This window comes from Electrophorus electricus, chromosome 21 (genome assembly GCF_013358815.1).
Source record: "Electrophorus electricus isolate fEleEle1 chromosome 21, fEleEle1.pri, whole genome shotgun sequence".
Classification (NCBI taxonomy): domain Eukaryota; kingdom Metazoa; phylum Chordata; class Actinopteri; order Gymnotiformes; family Gymnotidae; genus Electrophorus; species Electrophorus electricus.
Window position 1 is genome coordinate 15,237,313 of NC_049555.1, and position 23,562 is coordinate 15,260,874.

The 23,562-nt window shown below is 45.1% G+C and overlaps 1 protein-coding gene across 1 annotated transcript; it reads left to right on the top strand.

Moving 5' to 3' along the window:
• Positions 1-1,035: 1,035 nt before the first annotated feature.
• Positions 1,036-22,372, top strand: bean1 (brain expressed, associated with NEDD4, 1). The gene is made up of 6 exons (XM_027027613.2): positions 1,036-1,473; positions 3,078-3,150; positions 3,730-3,861; positions 12,875-13,075; positions 13,331-13,472; positions 19,752-22,372. The coding sequence occupies exons 3-6, from the start codon at positions 3,837-3,839 to the stop codon at positions 20,146-20,148; spliced, it is 765 nt and encodes a 254-aa protein (XP_026883414.1). The 5' UTR covers positions 1,036-1,473; positions 3,078-3,150; positions 3,730-3,836; the 3' UTR covers positions 20,149-22,372.
• Positions 22,373-23,562: the final 1,190 nt, after the last annotated feature.

A 23,562-nucleotide genomic window follows, 5' to 3' on the forward strand; every position in this document is an offset into this window, starting at 1 on the left:
GTATGTGATGGTGTTGTGTGTGATGGTGGTGTGTGTAATGATGGTGTGTGCGATGGTGGTGTGTGCAATGGTGGTGTGTGTGGAGTATGTGATGGTGGTGTGTGTGATGGTGGTGTGTGTGATGGTGTGTGTGATGGTGGTGTGTGCGATGGGTGCAGCAGTGAAGACAGTGAGTAAGTTTACATTTTTGGTATGATAATAGCTGTGGATTTTAAATGAGATGGCAATGTACAACATATTGTAAAGACTGCACACGAAAGGCTGTACTTAGAAAGTTACAGTTCATAAGGTCTGGACATGTTCTGGTTCTGTGAGGCTGGATTCACTTTCTCCATGACAACAGGGTCTAAGCGACTAACCTGTTTGTAAAAGTGTCAGAGACTGAGATAAAAACTCCATCTGAGATGCCCCGTCACACTCTGCCATCATTATCTCAACGTACAAATCCTTTGTACAGCTGGAATTAGCACCAAGCATCCCCCCACCCTGAATTACACTCCCAGAGCTTCCGCCTTCCAGTAGGACGTTTAGATCTGTTCTGGGACGGAGCACTCTAAAAGGGCCAAGCTTCCCGAGGTTAGCCAGTTCCTAAACAATGATTTGAATTGAACAAATAAACATACAACACCTTCCTACCACACTCGGAAAGGTTGTGTGTTGTTGATTTGACGCATTTTCTGCTGATCTTAGAATGAATGTTATTCTTTTAACTCCGCATTTCCTGGACAGATGGGCACTAAAGGTGTGTTAAGAGCCTCATGTTTCATATGGATTACACATTGTAAGACTGTACCACTGTTATCTTATTTTATTTTACTCATGTTGTTATTTTTATTTGGCTGACGATGACCTCGGGATTTTTAATGTGTATTATGCGAATGTTTATTAATGTTAAAGTAACACCAGGGAAAATTCCAAACACTAATGGCAGATAAAGTATGTCATTTCTTTAGTGAGGAAGGTTTAATATATCATACGGCTTCATTCTGTCCTTCATAACGCAGAAGACTCGGCCTAGAGAGGAGAGCGCGACTGCATGACCAGCCGCCTGAATTCTGAATTACATTTGGAGTCCTCGCGCTGTGCGTTAGGGACTCGTGCGCAGCGAATGAGCGTGTCCGCGAGGAGGAGTGCGCTCCGCGGACGCGCCAGTAGGCGGGAGGCTCGGCTGCTGTGGGTTCCGTCCATCCGTTCGCCTTTTAGCGCTTTCAAGCGTTTGGAACGAAGCCTCGTGTCTCGCAGAGCTCATTCCCTTCGTCCACAAAATGTCTCGAGGAATCGCACGACCTTGAGAGATTTCTGGTTGCATTTCTTTGGCGACAGATCGTTTAGCGCCACGGAGGAAGTGATGTGTTTGGTATGTGAGTATAAAGCAGGCGCAGTAGGGGACGTCGCGCGGTGAGAGTCCGCTGGCGTTTACAGACCTCGGAAACCAGGCGCGTTCAACCGCACGGGAGCTCTTCCTGCAGCTGGGTAAGTCGCTTAGTTCTGCTCCTCAGATGCGTTGCGCTGCGCCCCTCCAGAACTGGACCACATGTAATCGATGTCCAGATCCAGTCCATGTTGGTTATAACTGGGCTCAGAAAGTCCTGTATGTTCCTGTTAACATGTCCGGAGAGGGAACCTACCAAACTGGAGCGGTCTGAAGGACCACAGCCCGTACTAGCGGGGGTTCACTGCCCAGTGTGTCTTTACCTCAGAAGTGTTTGGGTCTCACTGGCCTGGTTCTTCATCTTCTCTCGGGACGTAAATTCTTCTTTGTTTTGGATGTTGGTTCTTTTTCTTTTTCCTCAGATACACTATCATTTTTCATGTACACCCCTTATTCAAAACTGTTAATTTAGTCTCGTACCCTACTCTGCGCGCTACAACGGGGTCTCGTGCTCCGCCTCGCGCGTCTACAGGTGCGGGATGGAAGCCACGCCCAATTCCGTACCGCCGCCCCTCACCCACCCAGAACAAACAAGGTTTAAATTCATGAGATTGTCATTTATGGACATATTATCCGTTTTTGGCTGCTTGCTAAACTGTCGGTAATTTGATAAGCTTAAATAGTCATTTTAAATAATGTTACTGCAAAGAACCTTAGAACTTTAGCGTAATCTTAGACTAAATTGCAGTGAAAATGAAAAGTCACCATATTTTATTTGGTGTACAATAAAAACTGGCCAATAATCATTAACACATCAAGATAATCGCATATTTTTATTTAGCAATTTTGCAACAATGTCCTAAACATGATAAAATCTAAAAACAGTATATTGCAATATTGTTTTACATTGTATATGATATGGTATATTATTATATTGTATATTTTATACTGTATATTAAATTGGATATTGTATTGGATATTATATAGGGTATTGTATTGATAGGCTATATTACATTAAGTGTTGGTAGATATTTTTATAGCCTCCCTTATGGTAATCCCAGATAATAAATTGTCATAGTGGTCTAGGACGAATGTTTTCAGTGGTGGTCTATGGTAATGTTTTTAAATGGTTGTATAGGGTTAATGTTTTAAATGGTGGTTGGGTTAATGTTTAATGGTGGTCTAAGGTTAATGTTTTAATTGTGGTCTATGGAAATGTTTTAAATGGTTGTCTAGGGTTAATGTTTCAAATGATGATCTATGGTTAATGTTTTAATGGTAGTCTGGGATTAATGTTTTAAATGGTGGTCTAGGGTTTATGTTTTAATGGTAGTCTGGGTAAATGTTTTAAATGGTGGTCTAGGGTTTATGTTTTAATGGTAGTCCTGGGGTTAATGTTTTAAATGGTGGTCTAGGGTTTATGTTTTAATGGTAGTCTGGGGTTAATGTTTTAATGGTTGTGGATGATCCTGAAGCTGCAGTCCAGGCTGAAGCTGGTCTCCCAGTGGCAGTCAGGTTTCAGCCCAGTGTAACATCTGCCAGTCTAAACTACTTCAGGCTGTGAGTGAAAATGAGAAGAATGCTATTACTTGCTGGATCTCTAATTTTTTTTTCTCTCTCTCTCTCTTTCTCTCTGCCTCTCTCTCTCACTTTCTCTCTCTCTGTCTCTTTGCTTCTCTCTCTCTCTCGCTCGCTCTTTCTGTAGTTCCAGCTTTCCTGCTGCAAGTGCATCTTGTTCTAAACCACCTCAAACACCAGTGACATCTTCTCCAAAGCCAGTGAGTACTGTGTGTGTGTGTGTGTGTGTGTGTGTGTGTGTGTGTGTGTGTGTGTGTGTGTCTCCATGTTTGTGCATCTTGTCATGAGTGATAAAGTGTTGCGTAGTTGCTGTTATCAGTTACCAAAAGTAAGAAACTTCACTGTTAGTGATTCAGAGAACACAAAACCATCTGTGCTCTCTCTGACAGTGTGCAGAGGTGTGGGGCTGTGTGGGGCCCTGAGGCCAATATGTAGAGGTGTGGGGCTGTGTGGACTTGTGCCTTGTGGATGGCATACAAGCAGAGGAACTGCATTGATCAGTATCTTTAGCTTGTGACCACTGAAGAACCATGGCCTGTGTAGGCATGTCGTGTGGGTGGTGTTATGGCATGTGTGGGTGTGTCTTGTGGGTGGGGTTATGACATGGGTGGGGTTTATGGTATGTGTGCATATGTCCTGTGGGTGGGGTTATGGCATGAGTGGGTGTGTCGTGTTGGTGGGGTTATAGCCTGTGTGGGTGAGTTATCAAGCATCTGTCACTCTCTACCATCACGCCAGTCTTCCTGGCTTGGTCACGCCTCCTTCTGCTCTCCTTCCAGCGGATGAGGACGCCCCCTCCGCGTGCCACATAGACGGTCTCACGTTTGGCACCTGCCCATTTAACTGGCTGAGATGCCACAGTAGGAAGCACTGTGCCAGGGAGTACATGTTGATGAAACTGATCTGTTCAGGTAAGGCACCGACGCTTTTTCCGGGGATAACGGTTTTGTGTTCCCCACCGTTCCTCAGCCTTCCTCACCCTGCCATTCCACTCCAGTTTTCTGTCCTGTTGCGAGTTGAGGAGGAATACTCAATTTGTGCATTTTCTTGGTTCTTTCTGCAGTGTGTATGTGAGTTCCAGCTGTAACAGAATACACACATTTCCTGATGACAGGTTCAGAAGCTTGAATTCCATTTCCTGTTTTATTCTGAGATATAAACAAGCTTAACTATAGTTGGCCAGGTTGGGGTCATGGCAGAAACCATGGCAACAAGGTAGTGGTGTGGTGAGTAGTCCTCTCTTCTCCCTGCTTTTAAAAACAGAGATGGAGACAGAAAGGGATTTAACCTGCACTTAACCTTAACACTTAACCTAGGTAACCTAACTTATCCTTTAGTTAACTTAACCTAACCCATAGTTAACCTGACTTAACCCTTAGGCTATGCTTAGACACACAAAAGGCCAAGTGTCTGTGTCTTCAGGTTATGAGCTGTCTGGGTCCAAGCAGGTGTGATCCCAGTGAACTGTTTTGCAGCTGAGCTGAACACACAACCTTGTAAAATGACGTTGCTATGTCATTAGCTGCCTTGATCACGGAGACTCTAGCAGGAATGTGAGGGACAGGAAACGCTGCCTGTGGTCATTTCTTTATCACAAACGGATCTTTCACCATAACACTTTTATTACATTGGTGTTGTCCAGTGTGCACACTCAAGCCCTGTGGAAACACGTCAGCAGGACATTATGTAAGTTTTCCATCTCTGAAATCGGATCTTATTTGCTAAATGGCCTCTCAGCTTCTGGAACATCTGGCTAAAGAACACAGTGTCCCCTCGGCCATGCGGCGTTTACGCCTGCTGCTAATACCACCTGACCTTTCACTAAACTGTTTGCAGACAGGGGCGATTGTGTCTGCTAACGGCAGCCATGACAGAAGCTGCTGCCATCAGAAGTCTGATGAACAGGAAGCTGCCACACTGTTTAACCCCCAGCTCAGCGCAGCTCTGCAGAGGAGCCAGGAACACTGCAGCAGCACTCAAAGGCAGATGAGCACGCTGACATTTTAGCGAACATGCCAGTTTGGAAGTCTGATTGCTTTTAGTCGCTACGTCTCCACTGTGCTTTGGTCAAGATGCTGTGACATTAATGAAGGTTTAATGTGGTTAACGTGCATCGTTTTGAATGAGGACTGGCTCCGTGCTATCACTGCCTCTCAGTCAGGGCTCCAGCACAGAATAACGCACTGAACTCACGCTCATATATAATTCATAATTCATCTGTCTCACACCTGAAATGTCAGAAGAGCCTCAGCGTTGCTGCAGCCTTAGCAAAAAGAGGAGGGGCTAGCCACGGAGGGTGGGGCTGTGATAGAAGGGCGGAGCTATTTGGCTGGTTCCATTGTGGTGATTCATAGTGTGTGTGAGCAGTGTGTGTGAGCAGATTCATAATGAGCAGTGTGTGTTTGCAACGTTGTGTGACTTTTTGTAGTGTGTGTTTGCAGTATTGTAGTGTGTGGTTGTAGTGTGTTTGCAGTATGTATTTGGAGTGTTGTGTAATAGTTATCATTGTGTTGTGTTACTGTGTCTTAGCCTGTGGCTCTATGTGTGATAACTAGGGGGCGCTCTGAACACACAAGCACCATCTTCCATTAGCACTGCCGCCCTCTTCTGATGTCTGGGTGGAGTGACGTCTGGGTTGTACCATCTCCTGATGTCTGGGTGGAGTGACGTCTGGGTTGTACCATCTCCTGATGTCTGGGTGGAGTGACATCTGGGTTGTACCATCTTCTGATGTCTGGGTGGAGTGACGTCTGGGTTTTGGTCTATGGCTCTATGGTCCATGTAGAATTCTGTGTGGTTGCAGTTGTAATGTCTTTGTAGAATGTGTAGCATACAGTAATTTTACTGTAATTAAAAGCAGCCCTGTGAAGGGTAGAATTAATATTTCTGCCTGGATTTACAAATTATGACCAAATTAAATAATGGTGTTAATAATTCAGGGATTTGCAGGTCCTGGTGTGATCTCAGCCCTTGATGTCACAGACATATAAAGGGATTTTCTAACTCCCATTTGGCCTGTTTTGTTCTGGTCTTTTCTCCAACGTTTCTAACACAAGAAGGGCTGGAGGTTTGGTGAATATTAACGACACCACTGGCAGCCTGAACACATCAGTCTACTCACGCCAGTGTAGTTTTAGAAAGGAGCAATTGGCTTTTAAATAGTTGTTTAGAGATCAAATATTCCTTTGTACATTGTTAGATGAAATATAATACGTAAGATGTTTACCTGAGCATGCTGGGCTGATGCACAGAACACTGGCTGCTCTGTCATTGTCTCTGTTTCTGTCAGTGTTAAAGTATATTATAGTAATTATATATTAAAATATATTACAGTATATTATACATTAAAGTATATTAGAGTATATTATATAAAGGTATATAACATATTAAAGTGTATTAGAGTGTATTATGTATGAAAGTATATTACATATTTAAATATATTACAGTGTATTATATATTAAAGTATATCACACTTTCATCATTCAAATTTCCCTTATTTCTTTAATATCTGCACCATTAATAACTATCTAAATTTTACTCAATGTTTTCATAAGGTCTTTCCCTTCTGTTAGTATTAGTTGCTGGTAGTCTTCTTGGTGACCAATCTTCCAGTGTACAGTACCTTCCAGTGTTCAGTACCTACTAGTATTCATCATTAGTACCTTCCAGTGTCCAGTATTGTTCTCACAACCCAAATGATCACACTTGACTTTCAACGAATTCTGTTAAAAATGGATAAAAATGCCATTTTCAGGTTTCATTTTCTCCTTGCATAACCATGTATATGTATGAGATGTGAGTGAGTGTGTGTGGGGGGGGGGGGGGACGCAGCATCACAGAGTCAGCAGTGTGTGGTGTAGGAGTGTTGCAGTGAAAAATGGAGCAGGTTTCAATCATGTGGGTGTTTAGTTTCATCTTATTTTGTCTTATGAGGAGGTCAGTGGTCCTGCATCACTGTGACATCAGTGTGACATCACTCACGGTCTGTATGTTCAGGTTAACTCAGCAACGTCAGGGCTATTAAGGATAAGTGGAGCATTAAGTAATGAAACTATATAGAGACTTCAAATATTATTATTTAATTTGCAGCCAGCAATTGAAATTTTCATTAAACATTTGAGTGATTTTTAAAAATCAAATAAAAAATTGCATCACTAAGAGAGGACTGGGTTTGTTATATGCATACAAGTGTACATATAAATGTACATATAAATATTCTGCAAATAGACGGGTCTTCAGTTTGCATTTGAAGACCGCAAGGGACTCTGCTGTCCGGACAGCAAGTGGGAGTTCATTCCACCATATTGGAGCCAGAACAGAAAATAGTGCAGTGTTCAGCTCTGTGCAGTGTTCAGCTCTGCATCAGTGGATGTAGTGTGCAGTGGTCAGCTCTGTATCAGTGGCTGCAGTGTGCAGTGGTCAGCTCTGTATCAGTGGCTGCAGTGTGCAGTGGTCAGCTCTGTATCAGTGGCTGCAGTGTGCAGTGGTCAGCTCTGTATCAGTGGCTGCAGTGTGCAGTGGTCAGCTCTGTATCAGTGGCTGCAGTGTGCAGTGGTCAGCTCTGTATCAGTGGTTGCAGTGTGCAGTGGTCAGCTCTGTATCAGTGGCTGTAGTGTGCAGTGGTCAGCTCTGTATCAGTGTATCAGTGGCTGTGCTGTGCCTGCCCTCACATGCTCCCTGTGGCTGGTGACTCTCACTCCTGTCTGTCACAGAGTTTGTGCCGTGGAGGTGGTGATCAGAGCTTTGTAACTGTGTTACATTACCGTGACGGTGTTCGCGGATCCTAATGCAGTGTGAGTAGGCCAGCTTCAGGATGCTTCAGGACACTCAGTTGGGGATAATGGCAGGAAAATCCTGTGGAAATGCGCCACGGACTTGGTTCGTCTGGCTCACTAACACCCTGCAGATGTGGATAATGCAGCCTCCTGCTGTAAACCTCCCTTGCCGGGGCTGCAAGACTGAGACAGACAAGTTGAAACGCTCAGGTCCCTGAAATGTGGGCTAAAGGAAACAGGGACAGGCTTTGAAATGGATGCCTTCCATAATCTGCAGTTCTCTGTGTGAGAGAGAGAGAGAGAGAGAGAGAGAGAGAGAGAGGGGCGAGAGAGAGAGAGAGAGAGAGAGAGAGAGAGAGAGAGAGAGAGAGAGAGAGAGAGACCTCAGAGCTGCTTTAAACCCTCACTACCCAGAGACTAGGGAGGGTTTTCTGTTCTTTTAATTTTTTTCATTTGTTGTTTTTTAAAAACATTTCTCACTGCTGTTTACAAACATGTATCTTATAGATCTGAATTGATGAGCACAGGGTGTGGAGGACATCACACACTAAACAACTCATCCATGTTTGCTGCACTCTGGTGACATGTCCTTTAAAAGGTCGCCAGCACTCAGCCAAGGCTGGAATAAGACAGGACATCTGGGAAATGTTTGGCTCCGGTACATGCTGACAGTAATGCAAGGCATTGTGGTACTAAAGGTGTGTAGTATTAAGGTCATGTGACCTCAGGAGAAGAAGGAGTGCAGCAGAAGTGGGAAGGTAGAGAGGCGTTTAAAGATAACACCATCTCATTCCTGACACACGACTGATATCAGTGTGGAAGTGTGTGAACCTCATCTGGCTTTAATGGACTGTATAGGAGCTGAGTCAACACTTTGAACAGTTACTGTGAACAGGAGGAACCGCTTGGGAAGCAGAAATGAGCACAAGGCTGGATTAGACTGCTGTATTAGACGTGTCGTTTTCAGCATATTTGCTGGATTAGATGTGTCATTCTCTTCATATCTTACGCACACACACACACACACTTCAGACACTAGCTGTTACACACACACACACACACTTCAGGCACTAACTGTGACACACACACACACACTTTAGACACTAGCTGTAACACACTCTTTTCGAATACCCTTCAGATGCTGTGCACATAAATCTGTTCCAGGACTCTTCAACAGTCTGAAACAGTGCCTGTGCGGTGACTGTGCTACACACTCCAGAACAGGATAACACTCACACCTCCACGTCCTGGTCTAGCCGAATACCCAGCTGGTGATTGGTGAGTGTGGAGAGACACACAGGCAGGGCCCCGCCTCCATGAGTAGTAGCCGGGTAGGACTGAGCTTCTCTGTGATCCAGTATGACCCAGATATCTGTCTCCCTGAGCCTCATCCAGCTTCCACACCGTGCTCTGCTTCCTGTTATGTGCCTTGAATTAATGCGCCTGTTAATCTACATTACAAATGAACACAGTAATTCATCTTAGTGATGTATTTATGCATGATTTATACATATCTGTGTGTGTGTGTGTGTGTGTGTGTGTGTGTGTGTGTGTGTGTGTGTGTGTGTGCGCACGCGCGTGCAACTGATGTCCCATAGCTTTAGTGATGATGCTATATTTTGCCCTTGAACTAGAAACCAGGAAGAGGCAAGTGCCTGAAAGTGCCATAGACAGAGTGAGGTAAGCAGTGTGTGTAGGGTGTCACGGTTAGTCGCTCCCTGCTTCCATGTTCCGTTTTTTCTCTGTCTTGTGTATTTTAGTTCCATTCCGTAGTTTCGTTTTCTCCGCCCCTCGTTTGATTTTCCACACCTGTCCCTCGTTTCTAGTCTTGTGACGTTTAAGCCCTGCCTTGTTCCCTGTGTCTTGGCTGTTCATTGTGTTTGGTTTAATATTTGAATGGTTGCGTTTGTGTTAGAATGTATTGGATGTATGTAAGCCCGTCTTTGTTTTGTAGCCTCTGTTTAGGTTAGCCTGTTTAATACTAGCCGTTTTGCTTTTCCTTACCTTCGTATGTTACTTCTTAGTTTCTGTTCTAGCCTGCTTTCCCTGTATGCCTTTGTGTGCTTTGGTTTGTGTTTCCTAGTCTTCGTTATCCCAGCCCTTGTTTTGTTTATCATGTATCCTCGTACTCTCCATGTTGCTCTATAACCCTGGACTACCCTAATGACTACGACTCTGGATTTGTCCCTAATAAATCTCACTCTTCTCTGCACATGCGTCCACCTCCTTACCACTAAATGTTCCGCAGGGTGAGCGTGTGTATGGTGAGGTGAGCAGTGCTGGACAGTGTGTGAAGATGGGAGCTGCTGTCTTACTGCATTGTGCTGAACACAGACAGGAGTAGACGCTCACAGCACACAGACTGCACTTGCCCTGTGAGAATGACTTGGGTAATCCATTACTCATGCCTGTCCTTTGATCTTGTGAAGGGCTGTTTTTCTCATCAAGGTTTGACCAACCTACACAGAGGGATGTGTTGGCTATTAATGTCTGCAGCACCTAATAAAGTCCAGTACTGTCCAGTTTAGACCTAACAGCATGTAGCCCAGACACACTAAAGAAACATGGCAGGTCAATCTGTTGGCAGACGTACAACAACAAAATTGGTTAAAAACTTCAGCAGCCGCAGTTGCGAGAGAGGCAGTGGTGTGTGTGTGTGTGTGTGTGTGTGTGTGTGTGTGTGTGTGTGGAGGCTTGTTTGGACTTCAGACCATCATGTTTCATTAGCAATAAAGACATTGCTAGTCAGTTTAATGTAATACTGCTTGTAAGCTGTCAGGCATCATGAATCCCTCATGTAGGTGCATTTGTCCTGCTGTTGAAGGTGAATTGCAGAGGAGTGGAGCTGAGAATATGTGTGACACATACACCACGCACACACCATAGACTGACCACACGCCAAACACTGACCACACACACCACGCACATGGCATAGACTGACCACACACACCACGTACACGCCAAACACTGACCACACACACCATGCGCACGCCATAGATTGACCACACACACCACACACACGCCAAACACTGACCACACACACCACGTAATACACCAAAACTGACCACACACACCACGTAATACGCCAAACACTGACCCCACACACTGACCACACACACCACGTAATACGCCAAACACTGACCACACACACCACGTAATACGCCAAACACTGACCACGCACATGCCACACACTGACCACGCACATGCCAAACACTGACCACACACACCACTCACACACTATAAACATACTACCACACATCACTCACACACTATAGACCGACCACACACACATCACTCACACTCTTTAGACTGACCACACACATCACTCACACTATAGACTGACTACCACACATCACTCACACACTATAGACTGACCACCACATACCACTCACACACTATAGACTGAGCACAGACACCACTCACACACTATACTGACCACCAAACATCACTCACACAGTATAGACTGACCACACACACATCACTCACACAGTATAGACTGACCACGCACATCCCCCCACATCACACACCCCTGCCCCACTCCACTTGTCCAGTAATATGCTTCATTCTGGTATCTTTGGCAACACAGCTGTGTGGGGAGCTGGTGGGAGAGCTGCTCTAGCTTTGAGTTTAGAGAACATCAGTAGTGTAGCGACGGCTGTGTAACGAGGGGCGTAAACGAGGATCTTCTGCACTTAACCAGACCCACTAGCAGGCAATTCTCTCCAATCTGACCTGCAGGAGATGAAACTTTGACTTGTCTAACAGATCCTTTATGCCACTGATGATTTTAGGATGTGATTTAGTGGGTTGTTTCAGTTTAACATTAGAACCTAAATTATGCAAATGAAAAGGGATGCGGACCCTGAACACGGGTGTCTCCATCAGGGTCTCCACTCCCACAGTGAATCACTTAAAACAGAATTACACAGCCATACTCCACCTGCACGTAACCTCTGCTGCACAGCCCAGGATTCCTTCAGGATTGTGAAGGACCCACCAATCCCAACAATAGGCTCCTCTCTCTGTTGAGGTCAGGGAAGTGCTTTCGCTCCCTGAAGACTAACACAGAGAGACTGAAGAGGAGCTTCTTCCTGCAGGCCATTCGGGTCCTGAATCAGGGCAACTGATGAACTGATGGAACTACTCTGTGTTCTCTGGGTATGATGTCCACAATAACATCATAAAAACTGTAAATTGTAAATTGTAAAAATGGGAAATTGTACATTGTGTATATATAGATGAATGTATAATATGTATCATTACATATTTATTTATTCATCAAACAACATCCATTTCCCTGTATTTCCCTGTATCTCTTCTCGGCTTGGACAGAACAGTTACAAAAGCATTTCACTGCCAGTTATACCATGTATGACTATGTATGTGACATAAACTTTGAACATTGAACAGCCGTGGTCCCGTCTCTCATCCCTTAAATCCCCGGAAGCACTTCCATGTGTCTCCGTTTTCCAGCGTCTCTGACCTCATTCACCGAGCAGCTGAGCCCCAGACACAGTGACTCAGGCACAGTGCTGTCTATGGCTACAATGAACCCAGTACACACCATGACACTATTAACATGTCAGACTGTAACAGAGGCATGCCGTGGGTGCACCGTGCAGACGGAGGGGGGGTCGGGGGGGGGGGGGGGGGTACTGATGGCCCAAAATATACCTACTGTACCTGAGAGCACAAAAGGGCTTTGTGGGACTGCAGTGTGGGTGGATGGCAGAAACATTAGTGGACGAAACCCAGACAAAATGGGTTGTGTGGGAGGGGTCACGGGAAGGTCGTGGAGGGGTCGTGTTAGAGGGAGACAGCAGCTGGCTTGAGGACTGCACTCATGTCAGCTGTGGTTTAGAGGTCATGCTACACTGATAAACATTAACTAGAGAAGAAGGAAAGATTCTTGTGACATTTATTCAGTGCTAATTGCGCGTGTGTGTGTGTGTGTGTGTGTGTGTGTGTGTGTGTGTGTGTGTGTGTGAGGGAGAGAGAGAGAGAGAGACGGTATTCCCCCAACCCCCCCATCCCTTTTTATCTCTCCACATATGACCTTCTCACATCTCTTTCTCTTTCCTCCCTTCCTCTCCGATCCATATTCCATTGTACGGTGGGTGTGTGTGTGTGTGTGTGTGTGTGTGTGTAGTAAGCTCGAATCAGAGCAGCCCCATCCATGAGTATCCTGACTGCAGGGACAGGGCCAGTGAGCCCAGCTTGCTGGTGTCCCCGCTGGTGGTGGCTGGTATTGTCATCGGTCTGGTGCTCTTTCTCTCCTGCGTCACCATCATTGTGGGCAGCCTGCGTAAGGACAGCCGTTTGCGCAACCCTCACCTGCCCTCCAGCTACGGTCAGTACCACAGAGGATAGTACAGTACAGTGATGTGTAGTATAGTATCGTGTAGTATAGTGTAGTACTGTATTGTATTGAAATTAGCATGACAGAAGACTAACCACACTAGGATTTACATGTACGTGTGGGAAGTATGTGAAATGTGTGCAGTGAATAACAGTGTCATATCAATGGTAGATCAACTGCCTACAGGTATACAGGTATACACACACAGGTGGTGGAGTCACTGTGAGGTGGTGGTGTTCCCTACAGCTCCAGACGCCTTCTCGTACGGTGGCTCAGTCGGAGAGCTGAGGTCCAGTTGCTTGGACGAGTTCCCGCCTGCCTTTCACTTTGATTCCTACCTGGAGACGCTTTCCCAGATCAACATCATGTATCCAGACTCTCCCCCTCAGTAAGTGATCTCACTCTGCTCTGTCCACTGGACTTTTCTACAATACCTAACACTATGACCCTATAACCCTAACCCTAATGCTATAACCATAACCCAAACTCTAACCCTAATCTAACCCTAACCCTAATCCTAATGCTATAAGACTAACCCTAACTCTAACCCTAATCCTAATGCTATAACCCTAACCCTAACCCTAATCCTAATGCTATAACCCTAACCCTAGCCCTAAGATTAACTCTAACCCTAACCCCAACCCAATAATCCTAACCCTAATCTTAATGCTATAACCCTAACCCCAACCCAATAACCATAACCCAATAACCCTAACCCTAATCCTAATAACTCTAACCCTAATCCTAATGCTATAACCCTAACCCTAACCCTAAGATTAACTCTAAACCTAACCCCAACCCAATAATCCTAACCCTAATCTTAATGCTATAACCCTAACCCCAACCCAATAACCCTAACCCTAATCCTAATGCTATAACCCTAACCCTAACCTTAACCCTAACCCTAACTCCAACCCAATAACCCTAACCCTAATCTTAATACTATAACCCTAACCCTAATCCTAATGCTATAACCCTAACCCTAACTCTAACCCTCACCTTAGCCCTAGCCCTAACCCCAACCTAATAACCCTAACCCTAATGCTATAACCCTAACCCTAACCCTAACCCCAACCCTAATCTTAATGCTATAACCCTAACCCTAATCCTAATGCTATAACCCTAACCCTAACCTTAACCCTAACCCTAGCCCTGACCTTAACCCTAACCCTAACCCCAACCCAATAACCCATACCCTAACGCTATAACTCTAACCCTAGCCTTAACCCTAACCTTAACCCCAACTCAATAACCCTAACCCTAACCTTAACCCTAGCTCTGACCTTAACACTAACCCCAACCCAATAACTCTAACCCTATAACCCTAAACATATCCTTTTTGAACTCCTCCATGAGTTTCCAGGCTTTTATGTAAGTTTAATGATTCTGTTACCACACACTGTTTAATGCCCCGTGTTCAGAGTGCTGACTCTGTGAACGTGTGAAAGGTGTCAGTATGACTGTGGTGACAAGGCTCTCTCGTAAGCTTAACTGAGACTGAGAGAGAGAAGGTTGCTGGGGGGGGGGGGGGGATAGTAGATGTAAACGTATAATCAATAATGAGATCATAGTGGAGACACTCAGTGAGCATAATGGACTTTTTCCTACTTCTCCCAGTACTGAAACAGTTACAGTATCAGCACACCAGCATGAGAAGCTTGGAGAAAAGCCAGTAAAAGTACATTACCTCTGCATCAGCATCTGCAGACACACACCCAGAAAGAGTGTGTATCTTCTGAGGAAAGTGCAGATGAGCTAGGAAGTAGTGTCGAGGTGGAGCTGTGCTGTGGATATTTTGGTCAGAAAAAACGGTGTGTGGTTTTACTTCAGCTCTCCATCAAGGGCCGGGGGACGGGGAAACAGTTATTTTTAATCTTACTGATGGTGATTCTGTTGTCATGGTTTTGGTATGAATAGAACACTTAGAAAAAGAGAGGGATAGAGGGGGAGAGAAAGAGAGAGGGGGAACAGCGAAGGAAATGAAGTGAAGTCCCCAGTTTTGTGGATGTCCGTCTGTCCTGGCCGAACGCATTGCCTCACGGTGGGGCTAAGCGGGTTCTGTGGTCCTCGGGTGGTCTCGCGTCCCCTTTACGTCCAGCCCTGACTGTCTCATGTCTTTATGGGAGCCTGGACTCCCCGTTAGAGCCTGTGTCTCTGAAGAATGCCAAGCAGCTTAGTGTTGAAAGACACCCAGCATGTTTGATCTAGCTCATCTAATTGCCATCTTTAATAATTCGCCCCCAACCCGAGCCCAACTGAGCCCAGCCCCGCGTGTGTGTGCACGTATGTATATATACATGCGTGCGTGTGTGTGTGTGTGTGGATGTATATATACATGCGTGCGTGTGTGTGTGTGTGGGTGTATATATACACATGCGTGCGTGCGTGTGTGTGTGTGTGTGTGTGTGTGTGGGTGTATATATACATGCGTGCGTGTGCGTGTGTGTGTGAGTTGACGGGGTGAGGCTTCTGTTCTGTCCTTCACGGCTGGTTTCCAGCTCCATTTGTTATTTAAATGTCATTATGCGGGCTGGGTGCTCACACACCATGGAGCAGCAGACCTGTGTGAGGGGGAGAGGGGAGAGAGAGGAACATCTCCCCTTCTGATTTTGGCCTCATGTGCTTCCTCTTCTGGTTCAGGCTGCTTTATCTTTCCTGGCATTACCCAACATGCTTTGTACCTTTTAGCATTACCCAGTTTGCTTTACCTCTCCCAGTATTGCCTGGTTGTCTTCGAGAGAGCTCAGCACTGATTACTGGCCTGATTAATGCTTTCCCTGTGTAACACAGGTGATCCCGTAACACAGGTGATCCACATATCAGGTGATCTTGTCTCTCATCACTTTGTCAGGTGTGTTACAATTGGAAAGCAATTGTGTTTTTTCTGCCCACAATCATGACCCAGTTCATGTATCCAGTATGAGAATATTTCTGCCAGTATTTTGGCTATTCTTGTCTAATATGCTCTCTGTGTGCCAATGCAGTGTGTGTGTGTGCTTACATGCAGGGACAGTGTTCTGCTGCAGTCTATTGGGTGTGTGTGGGTGGAGGACAGAGCTGCTCCGAGCACCTGCTCCACTACATCAGAGCAGGATTCTCCATCACTGCCCCATCTGTGCCAGGGTGGAGGGAACACCACCCCTCACACCAGTGGAGCTACACCTTCACTCCATCCTCACACCCATTTATCACCCCTCTGCCATATTAGTGCCAACATGAAAGGTACATTGGAAAGCACAGGGGAAAGGCAAGAGACTGTGTGTGTGTGTGTGTGTGTGTGTGTGCGTGTGTGTGTGTGCGTGTGTGTGTGTGCGTGTGCGTGTGCGCGTGTGTGTGTATGTGCGCGTGTGTGTGTATGTGCGCGCGTGTGTGTGTGCGTGCGCGTGTGTGTGTGCGTGTGAGTGTTTGTGTGTGTATGTGTGCATGCGCATGTATGTGCACGCGTGTGTGTGAATGTGTTTGTGTGTGTGTGCGCGTGTGTATGTGCACGTGTGTGTGTGAATGTGTTTGTGTTTGTGTGTGTATGCGCGTGTATATGTGCGCGCGCGTGTATGTGCACGCATGTGTGTGAATGTGTTTGTGTTTGTGTGTGTATGTGTGCATGTGTGTGTATGTGCACGTGTGTGTGTGAATGTGTTTGTGTGTGTGTATGTATGCGCGTGCGTCTCTAGCATATTAGGTTGGTGCGAGCACAGGCACAGCATGTGGAAATATCTGGGTAATCTAGTTCCTCTACAACATAATGGCTCGATGCAGGGGCATATTTTCACAACCATTGGATATGGCTGTGCGCGTGCGTGCGTGCGTGTGTGCGTGCATACGTGTGTGTGTGTGTGGAGTGACAGGGCTGATACGTGTGTGTTGGATGGGACGAGGGGTGTGTATGTGGGGGGGTGGTTGTGTATGTATGCTTTTGTATATTTCTGTGAATGTATGTGAGTGTGTGTGTGAATCATGGCAGAGCTGCCATGTTCACAGATGGCAGAGGGGAGCTGGAAGCTCAGGGGCTCTGTAGTAACACAGCACCTGTGGAGTCTGAGAACTGATGCTTCCGCAGAGAGGGGAAGCGCACGCACACACACACACACACACACACACACACGCGCGCATATGTAAATGCACACACAGACACGTATGCACATGCAGGCATGCAAACACTATGTTTTTAATAAGGCACTTGAATACATATTAGCATTCTGTAATCAAAATTAATGTTATATTCATCATTTAATCAATCAATGTATATTCATTGTCTTATGCAAAAGGCATCTCAAATGTTTCCAATAAATTAAATTCAGGATGCATCTGTAATTATAATACATGTCAGAGAAAGATTAATGATCAACTGAGGAAACAAAGAGCAAAAAACATCAAAATTGTATTATCTGGGTTATATCACATTTACTGTTTTTCAATTAATTGATTTTGCCTGTGGAGATGTACAGTTCTTATTATTATTATTATTATACATGATAACATCATAAACCTTTAGTAGAAGAATCTTTAAATGTTTGCATGAATGAAGTGAGTCTGGTGTACGATGTTAAAGTAGAAGGGTGTACAAAAGTCAAAGAAAACTGCACAGAAAAGGTGAAATGTCTGATGTCTGAAATTTATTGTCTGATTTTTAATGTCTGATGCTTTTTCATGGGAAAGGTTCAGTTGAGCTGCATGTTCTGAAAAATCTGTAACCTGCTGAGCTGAAAGGAACAAACAAAGGTGAAAATCAATCATTTAAGCTGATACATACTGAGAGAAGCACCACGGGTAACACTAATGACCTGCTATTCTCAGGCCTGTTAGGACCTGACATGGGTAGTTGGTTTGGGGGGGCCCCGGGGTAGAATGTGCAAGACATTTTTACCCACAATAAGGCCCAGAAAAAGGCCCAGTGAGTTCAGTAACCAGCACTGCAGCAGTGAATTCTGGAACCAGCACTGCAGCACTGGCGCAGTGAGTTCTGGAACCAGCACTGCAGCACTGGCGCAGTGAGTTCTGGAACCAGCACTGGAGCAGTGAGTTCTGGAACCAGCACTGCAGCACTGGCGCAGTGAGTTCTGGAACCAGCACTGGAGCAGTGAGTTCTGGAACCAGCACTGGAGCAGTGAGTTCTGGAACCAGCACTGCAGCACTGGAGCAGTGAGTTCTGGAACCAGCACTGGAGCAGTGAGTTCTGGAACCAGCACTGCAGCACTGGAGCAGTGAGTTCTGGAACCAGCACTGGCGCAGTGAGTTTTTTGCGTTTCTCTTCCACTGCTCCTGAGCTCGTGCTTTCTGGAGTACAGAAGGACATTTTAAACATCCCTCCACATGGTGTGTGAGTGTTTCAGTGGGATGTGTGTGTGGGTGTGTGTGTGGGTGTGTCAGCACACACACACACACACACAGGTCCTGCTTTTCTCTGTGTGTGGAGGTGGAGGATACAAGAAGATTTCAGTCTGATTTAAACCTGCTCTGTTCTGGCAGTGCTTTTGTGTGTGTGTGTGTGTGTGTGTGTGTGTGTGTGTGTGTGTGTGTGTGTGTGTGTGTGTGTGTGTGTGTGCTGATGGCTTTAAGAATATTTTTGTGAATTTCAGTCTAACTGTGACTAACTGGCTCTTGGTCTCTGCTAAGCATCTTAAAATACCATGAGTCATTTGATAGGACTAGCAGACTGTTTATATCGATAACCAGCATTACCAAGGTATTTCAAAACTATTATTCCACTGTAATAATACACACAAAAGATGATGCATTATCAGGTGGGGGGGGGGGGGGGGGGGGAGAGAGAGAGAGAGAGAGAGAGAGAGAGAGAGAGAGAGAGAGAGAGAGAGAGAGAGAGAGAGAGAGAGAGAGAGAGAGAGAGAGAGAGAGAGAGAGCACAACAAAGTTGTTAGCAGCTGATCCCATATGAGCAGATGGAATATCAGTAAACAGTTAATGGACATCTCAGTGGAGACTCTTAGTACAGCACTTGGTTAGAGCACTGCTGTCCACCTACGCACACGCGCACACACACACACATGCACATTTCCGTATTTACAAAAATTCTTACACCATTCTTCCTCACAGTCTCTGGTATATTGTGTGTAGCTGATGTGCATGGGGACTGATTAGGGTACGACTCATTAGAGCTGTAAGTTTACGACTCACTGCTCACCCGCCAGGATCTGAGAGCCCCTGTAAATGCTCCTGGACAAGTTTAACGCTTCTGGACACAGGTGCATCCAAAAGATCTATAATCTTAATCCCAGGATTTATAGTGAAGCTCTCCCTCATGTTTGGCCTTGAAGTGATTGTGTGATGTAAGGCTGCACATCTCTGCAGGTTCATACAACCTACACAGCTATACTTCTGCTATTCTCATGGACATTCATTCATTCTCTCTCTCTCTCTCTCTCTCTCTCTCTCTCTCTCTCTCTCTCTGGTCTGCGTTTGAGACAGAAGGTGCTAGTTTCACCAACTCGGACCTCTAGTGTTCAAACACATTTCATTGTTATACAGTAGTTGCACAAAGAGGACATCATAAACTTCAGACAGAATCAACCACCCCCCACACATTCTTCAACCCATAGTCTGTAAAGGCCTTTTTCATAGATTATTCAAACTCCATGTGGTAAAGAAATGTAACTGACTGGAAGGTTCTTGGGAAAGTAACCCAATCCCAATCGTTGTTCTTCTGTTTCAGCTATGAGGAGTGTGTGGGGCCAGCTGCCACACAGATATACGTTCCCACGGATGACCCTCCTCCGTACTCCCTCACCGATCCATGTCACCGCGATCAGCTCCACCCCCCACACTCCTGCCTGGAGGCACAGGAACTTCCTGCAAGTGCTTCCTGGTTGTCCGTAAGTGGCAGTTCCCAGCATCCAATCAGACTGCAGGACTGGATCGCACACCCAGTGGCTTCCATCTCTCTTTCAGCCACACCCCTGGAGGAGGCGCCTCCATACGAGGCTGTGGTGAGGGAGCAGAGCCAGCCCCTCCCACAGAGCCAGCTCCTCCCACTCCTACCCATGGACCTGCTGAAACACACAGCTGAGGAGAGTACCCCACAGCACCCCGTACCCCACACTGTCGTCTAGCCCCCCCCCACACACACACACACAGAATTACTCTAGGTCTCATACTCCCCAGACTTGTAGAAGGGACACCTCTGATTGGCTCAGGCTTTGTCATCAACGGGGGACAGATCAGAGCCTTTTTATGCATCACAGACTCAAAAGAAAATATGAGCTCACTGCAGTACAGCTTACCTCTCAGATCAGCCCAGTCACCAGAACCTCACTGGGAAGCAGATCAGCCCAGTCACCAGAACCCTCACTGGGAAGCAGATCAGCCCAGTCACCAGAACCCACACTGGGAAGCAGATCAGCCCAGTCACCAGAACCCACACTGGGAACCAGATCAGCCCAGTCAGCAGAACCCACACTGGGAACCAGATCAGCCTAGTCACCAGAACCCTCACTGGGAAACAGATCAGCCCAGTCACCAGAACCCTCACTGGGAAGCAGGGGTGGTGTGGTGAATATTCTGAGCAATGAGCCTTTATTTTATTGACTTTATTTTCATGGTGTAATCACACCATGGGTTGTGTTTTCAAATGTTTTATGTGTATTTTTGTTCGGTCATATAAAATCTCCAGGGGAAAGAATTAAGATGTATTACAAATGATGTTCAGAAGAAAACTAGATCGCTGCCCTAACACTAACCCTATAACCCTAACCCTAAAACCCTGTAACCCTATCCCTGTAACTCAACCATATAACCCTGTAACCCTATCCCTGTAACTCAACCATATAACCCTAACCCTATAACCCTAACCCTAAAACCCTGTAACCCTATCCCTGTAACTCAACCATATAACCCTAACCCTATAACCCCAACACTTAATATCCCTGAAAAGTAGTTTGTATGCTGGTTATCAAAAAACATTTTTTAATAATAAGTTCAGCACGCTGTTAACAGGCCCCTCTCCTGATTGATGGTACCGAGGGTTTACTCTCAAAACCACCAATGCATTTATACATTTATACAGCCAGGACTTAATAAAGCACTAATCTAGTGGACAAGTAGCTCCTTTAAAAACATACAACAGGTTTATATGTGACTATGAAACTGCTAAATTTGAATATAATGTTGAAGCTGCTGTATAATTTTAGAGTAGGCCTTTAACCATTTTCTCTCTGGATTTGTGTGATAATATCTATGGGTTTCATTTCTGGTGCACAAACACTATTTTGTTTGTGGACCCTAAAAAGATTCAACAATTGATCTTTTTTCTTTCCTGAATTTTTTTTATTACAATATTTGATAAGTTTCAGTGATTATAACATAAATCTCAACAGTTCGAAAATGTAGACCCTCTGCAGTGTCCTGACGGTAGGCCTTAGCAAAGACTCTGTTCAGCTCTGTGCGTTCTGTAAAACTCACTGTGAACATTTTTTGTTTGCCTCATGCAGAACGATAAAAGGCTTGGTGAGAACGTCGTCATTATACAGATTTCTTGAAATGTTCAACTGTCTGTTGTTCTGGGTCAACAACCAGGGCGGGTACAGGATGGCACCTTCCCTATAACCACAAATAAACAGACAGAAGGGCTTTGGCAACCACAGTTTAAACCAACCTTACCAAAGGATATAAGTGGCTGTGGAAGAGTAATATTGTATTGTGTATAAACTATTATTGTGAATAATACGTTTATTGTGTATGTCCAGATATTACAAGATGAGGTAAGAATATAACTGACAGATTTGTGTGATTAATTTTTTCCTGCAGAGCTTTAGTGTGTGAAGCAGTGTCCTCTGAGACAGAACATGCTTCCCAAACTATGTTTTCCCCCAGCGATGTTTGTTTGGTTGTAAATTTCTCATTTCCTCTCATTGTTTTCCAATTATAAATGTGTTGTTGTAAAATCAGAAATACGCTGGAAGGACAACAGCACCACGCAAATCTCAAGCAATAGGAATTCTCAAAAAGGATAAACAAACTTCCCTGGGCCCAGCGGGTACAGCAGGTCTAGCAGGTCCAGCGGGTCGTGCGGCAGGCTGGATCTTTCATGGGGAAGCACTCAGTTCAGAGCTCAGATCAATCGAAATGCTTTGTGTTTACCAACTAGTAGCAAACGAGGACTAAAGTCCATTTTGAAATGTTTTTGTCTGAGTAGAAAATGTGCTGTTTCTCCTTCAGTGTTGTGCTCCACTGTAAAAGCGGCGACGTCTAATTTACCTGCAGACTTTAGGAATTTTGTATTAGAACATTGATTTCTTTCCTAGTGTTTACTTAAATAATAAAAATCTGATACTCTGATTATTTGCTTCCAGAAGAGTCTTTGAATGTTTTTAAACAACATTTTTAAAATACTCCTCTGCAGTCCCTGTATTAAACATAAACTGAAGAGCATTATTTATGACAACTAGTTTTTTGTCAACAGCACTTTTGGGTGAAATATAAACACATATACAGACATTTTACTATTTCTCACATACAATTTTTTTCCAAAAAAAAAACCCATTAATAGCAATTGTTAAAAATAGCGAAAGCTTAGAAAAAGGAATCCTGGCTACTGTTTAAGATGTGACAAGATGCCACAGATCTACTGGGCTGATCCTCTTCTCTCAGCTTTCCCTTTATTACTGCACTCTGCAAACTTACATGCGTCAGAGGTTCTTGTCGAGCTGCTTTCCACTGGGTTCCTCTCCGGGACACTCGCTTAGGACAGGCTGCTCCGTCTCCACCGCTCCCAGGAGGCGGGGGAGCGCAGCCTGTCCTCGCTGAGCCTGGACATGGACAAGACTGAAAATGTGTTTCCTAGGTTACTGTAGTTTATTGTGGCCCATTTATCTCCAGCTATCAATATTGGGGTTGTGAGCCTGTTAATCACTATTGTGGGAAATATTTAAAACCAAATGTAAAGGTTTTAGGAAAGACCATTTACTTTAGACTGAAAGGCTTTTTTAGGCTTTTCTGTGTTTTTGTCATGCATGTTTACCCTGGTCCACCCCGGTTTTTCCCGGGCCACAGCCAATCAGATGAGTCCAGTTGAGGCTTCACATCTCCTGAATGTCTTTTGGCATTTCCTCCATTACAGGTGACCTCTTTTCTCACAGAGGACTAGAAGGAAAATAGCAATCTTATTTTCTACTCAGACTTTCCAGAGAAGACTGCTGACTTCACCAGTTTGATCAGAAATCATTCTGGATTCTCCCTTAGAAGTTTGTGTTTAAATGATTTTCTGGAAGCTTCAGTCTTTATTTCAGCAGGGAGGTTCACTGTGCTGAGTGGTGCTGCATTCTTTATGAGGATGTTGGATCTTCTGATTGGTTCATTTTCATAGCTAATTTGCATACTGACTGTTTTCTCTATGTGTAAAATCTGTACACTTTGGCAAATTGGCAGAGAGATATGACCCAACGTGGAGAGAGATGTTACACAGCGTGGAGAGAGATGTGACCCAGGAGATTCCATTGTCTCATGGCTACCAGTGGTTTTGTCTTAAC

What these genes read in the sequence shown, in the direction of transcription:
- bean1 (XM_027027613.2), top strand. Translation starts at nt 3,837, where the DNA reads ATGTTGATGAAACTGATCTGTTCAG. An exon ending in GATGAAACTGATCTGTTCAG is followed by an intron (nt 3,862 to 12,874) that starts GTAAGGCACCGA and finishes GTGTGTGTGTAG; the next exon opens with TAAGCTCGAATCAGAGCAGC. An exon ending in TATCCAGACTCTCCCCCTCA is followed by an intron (nt 13,473 to 19,751) that starts GTAAGTGATCTC and finishes CTTCTGTTTCAG; the next exon opens with CTATGAGGAGTGTGTGGGGC.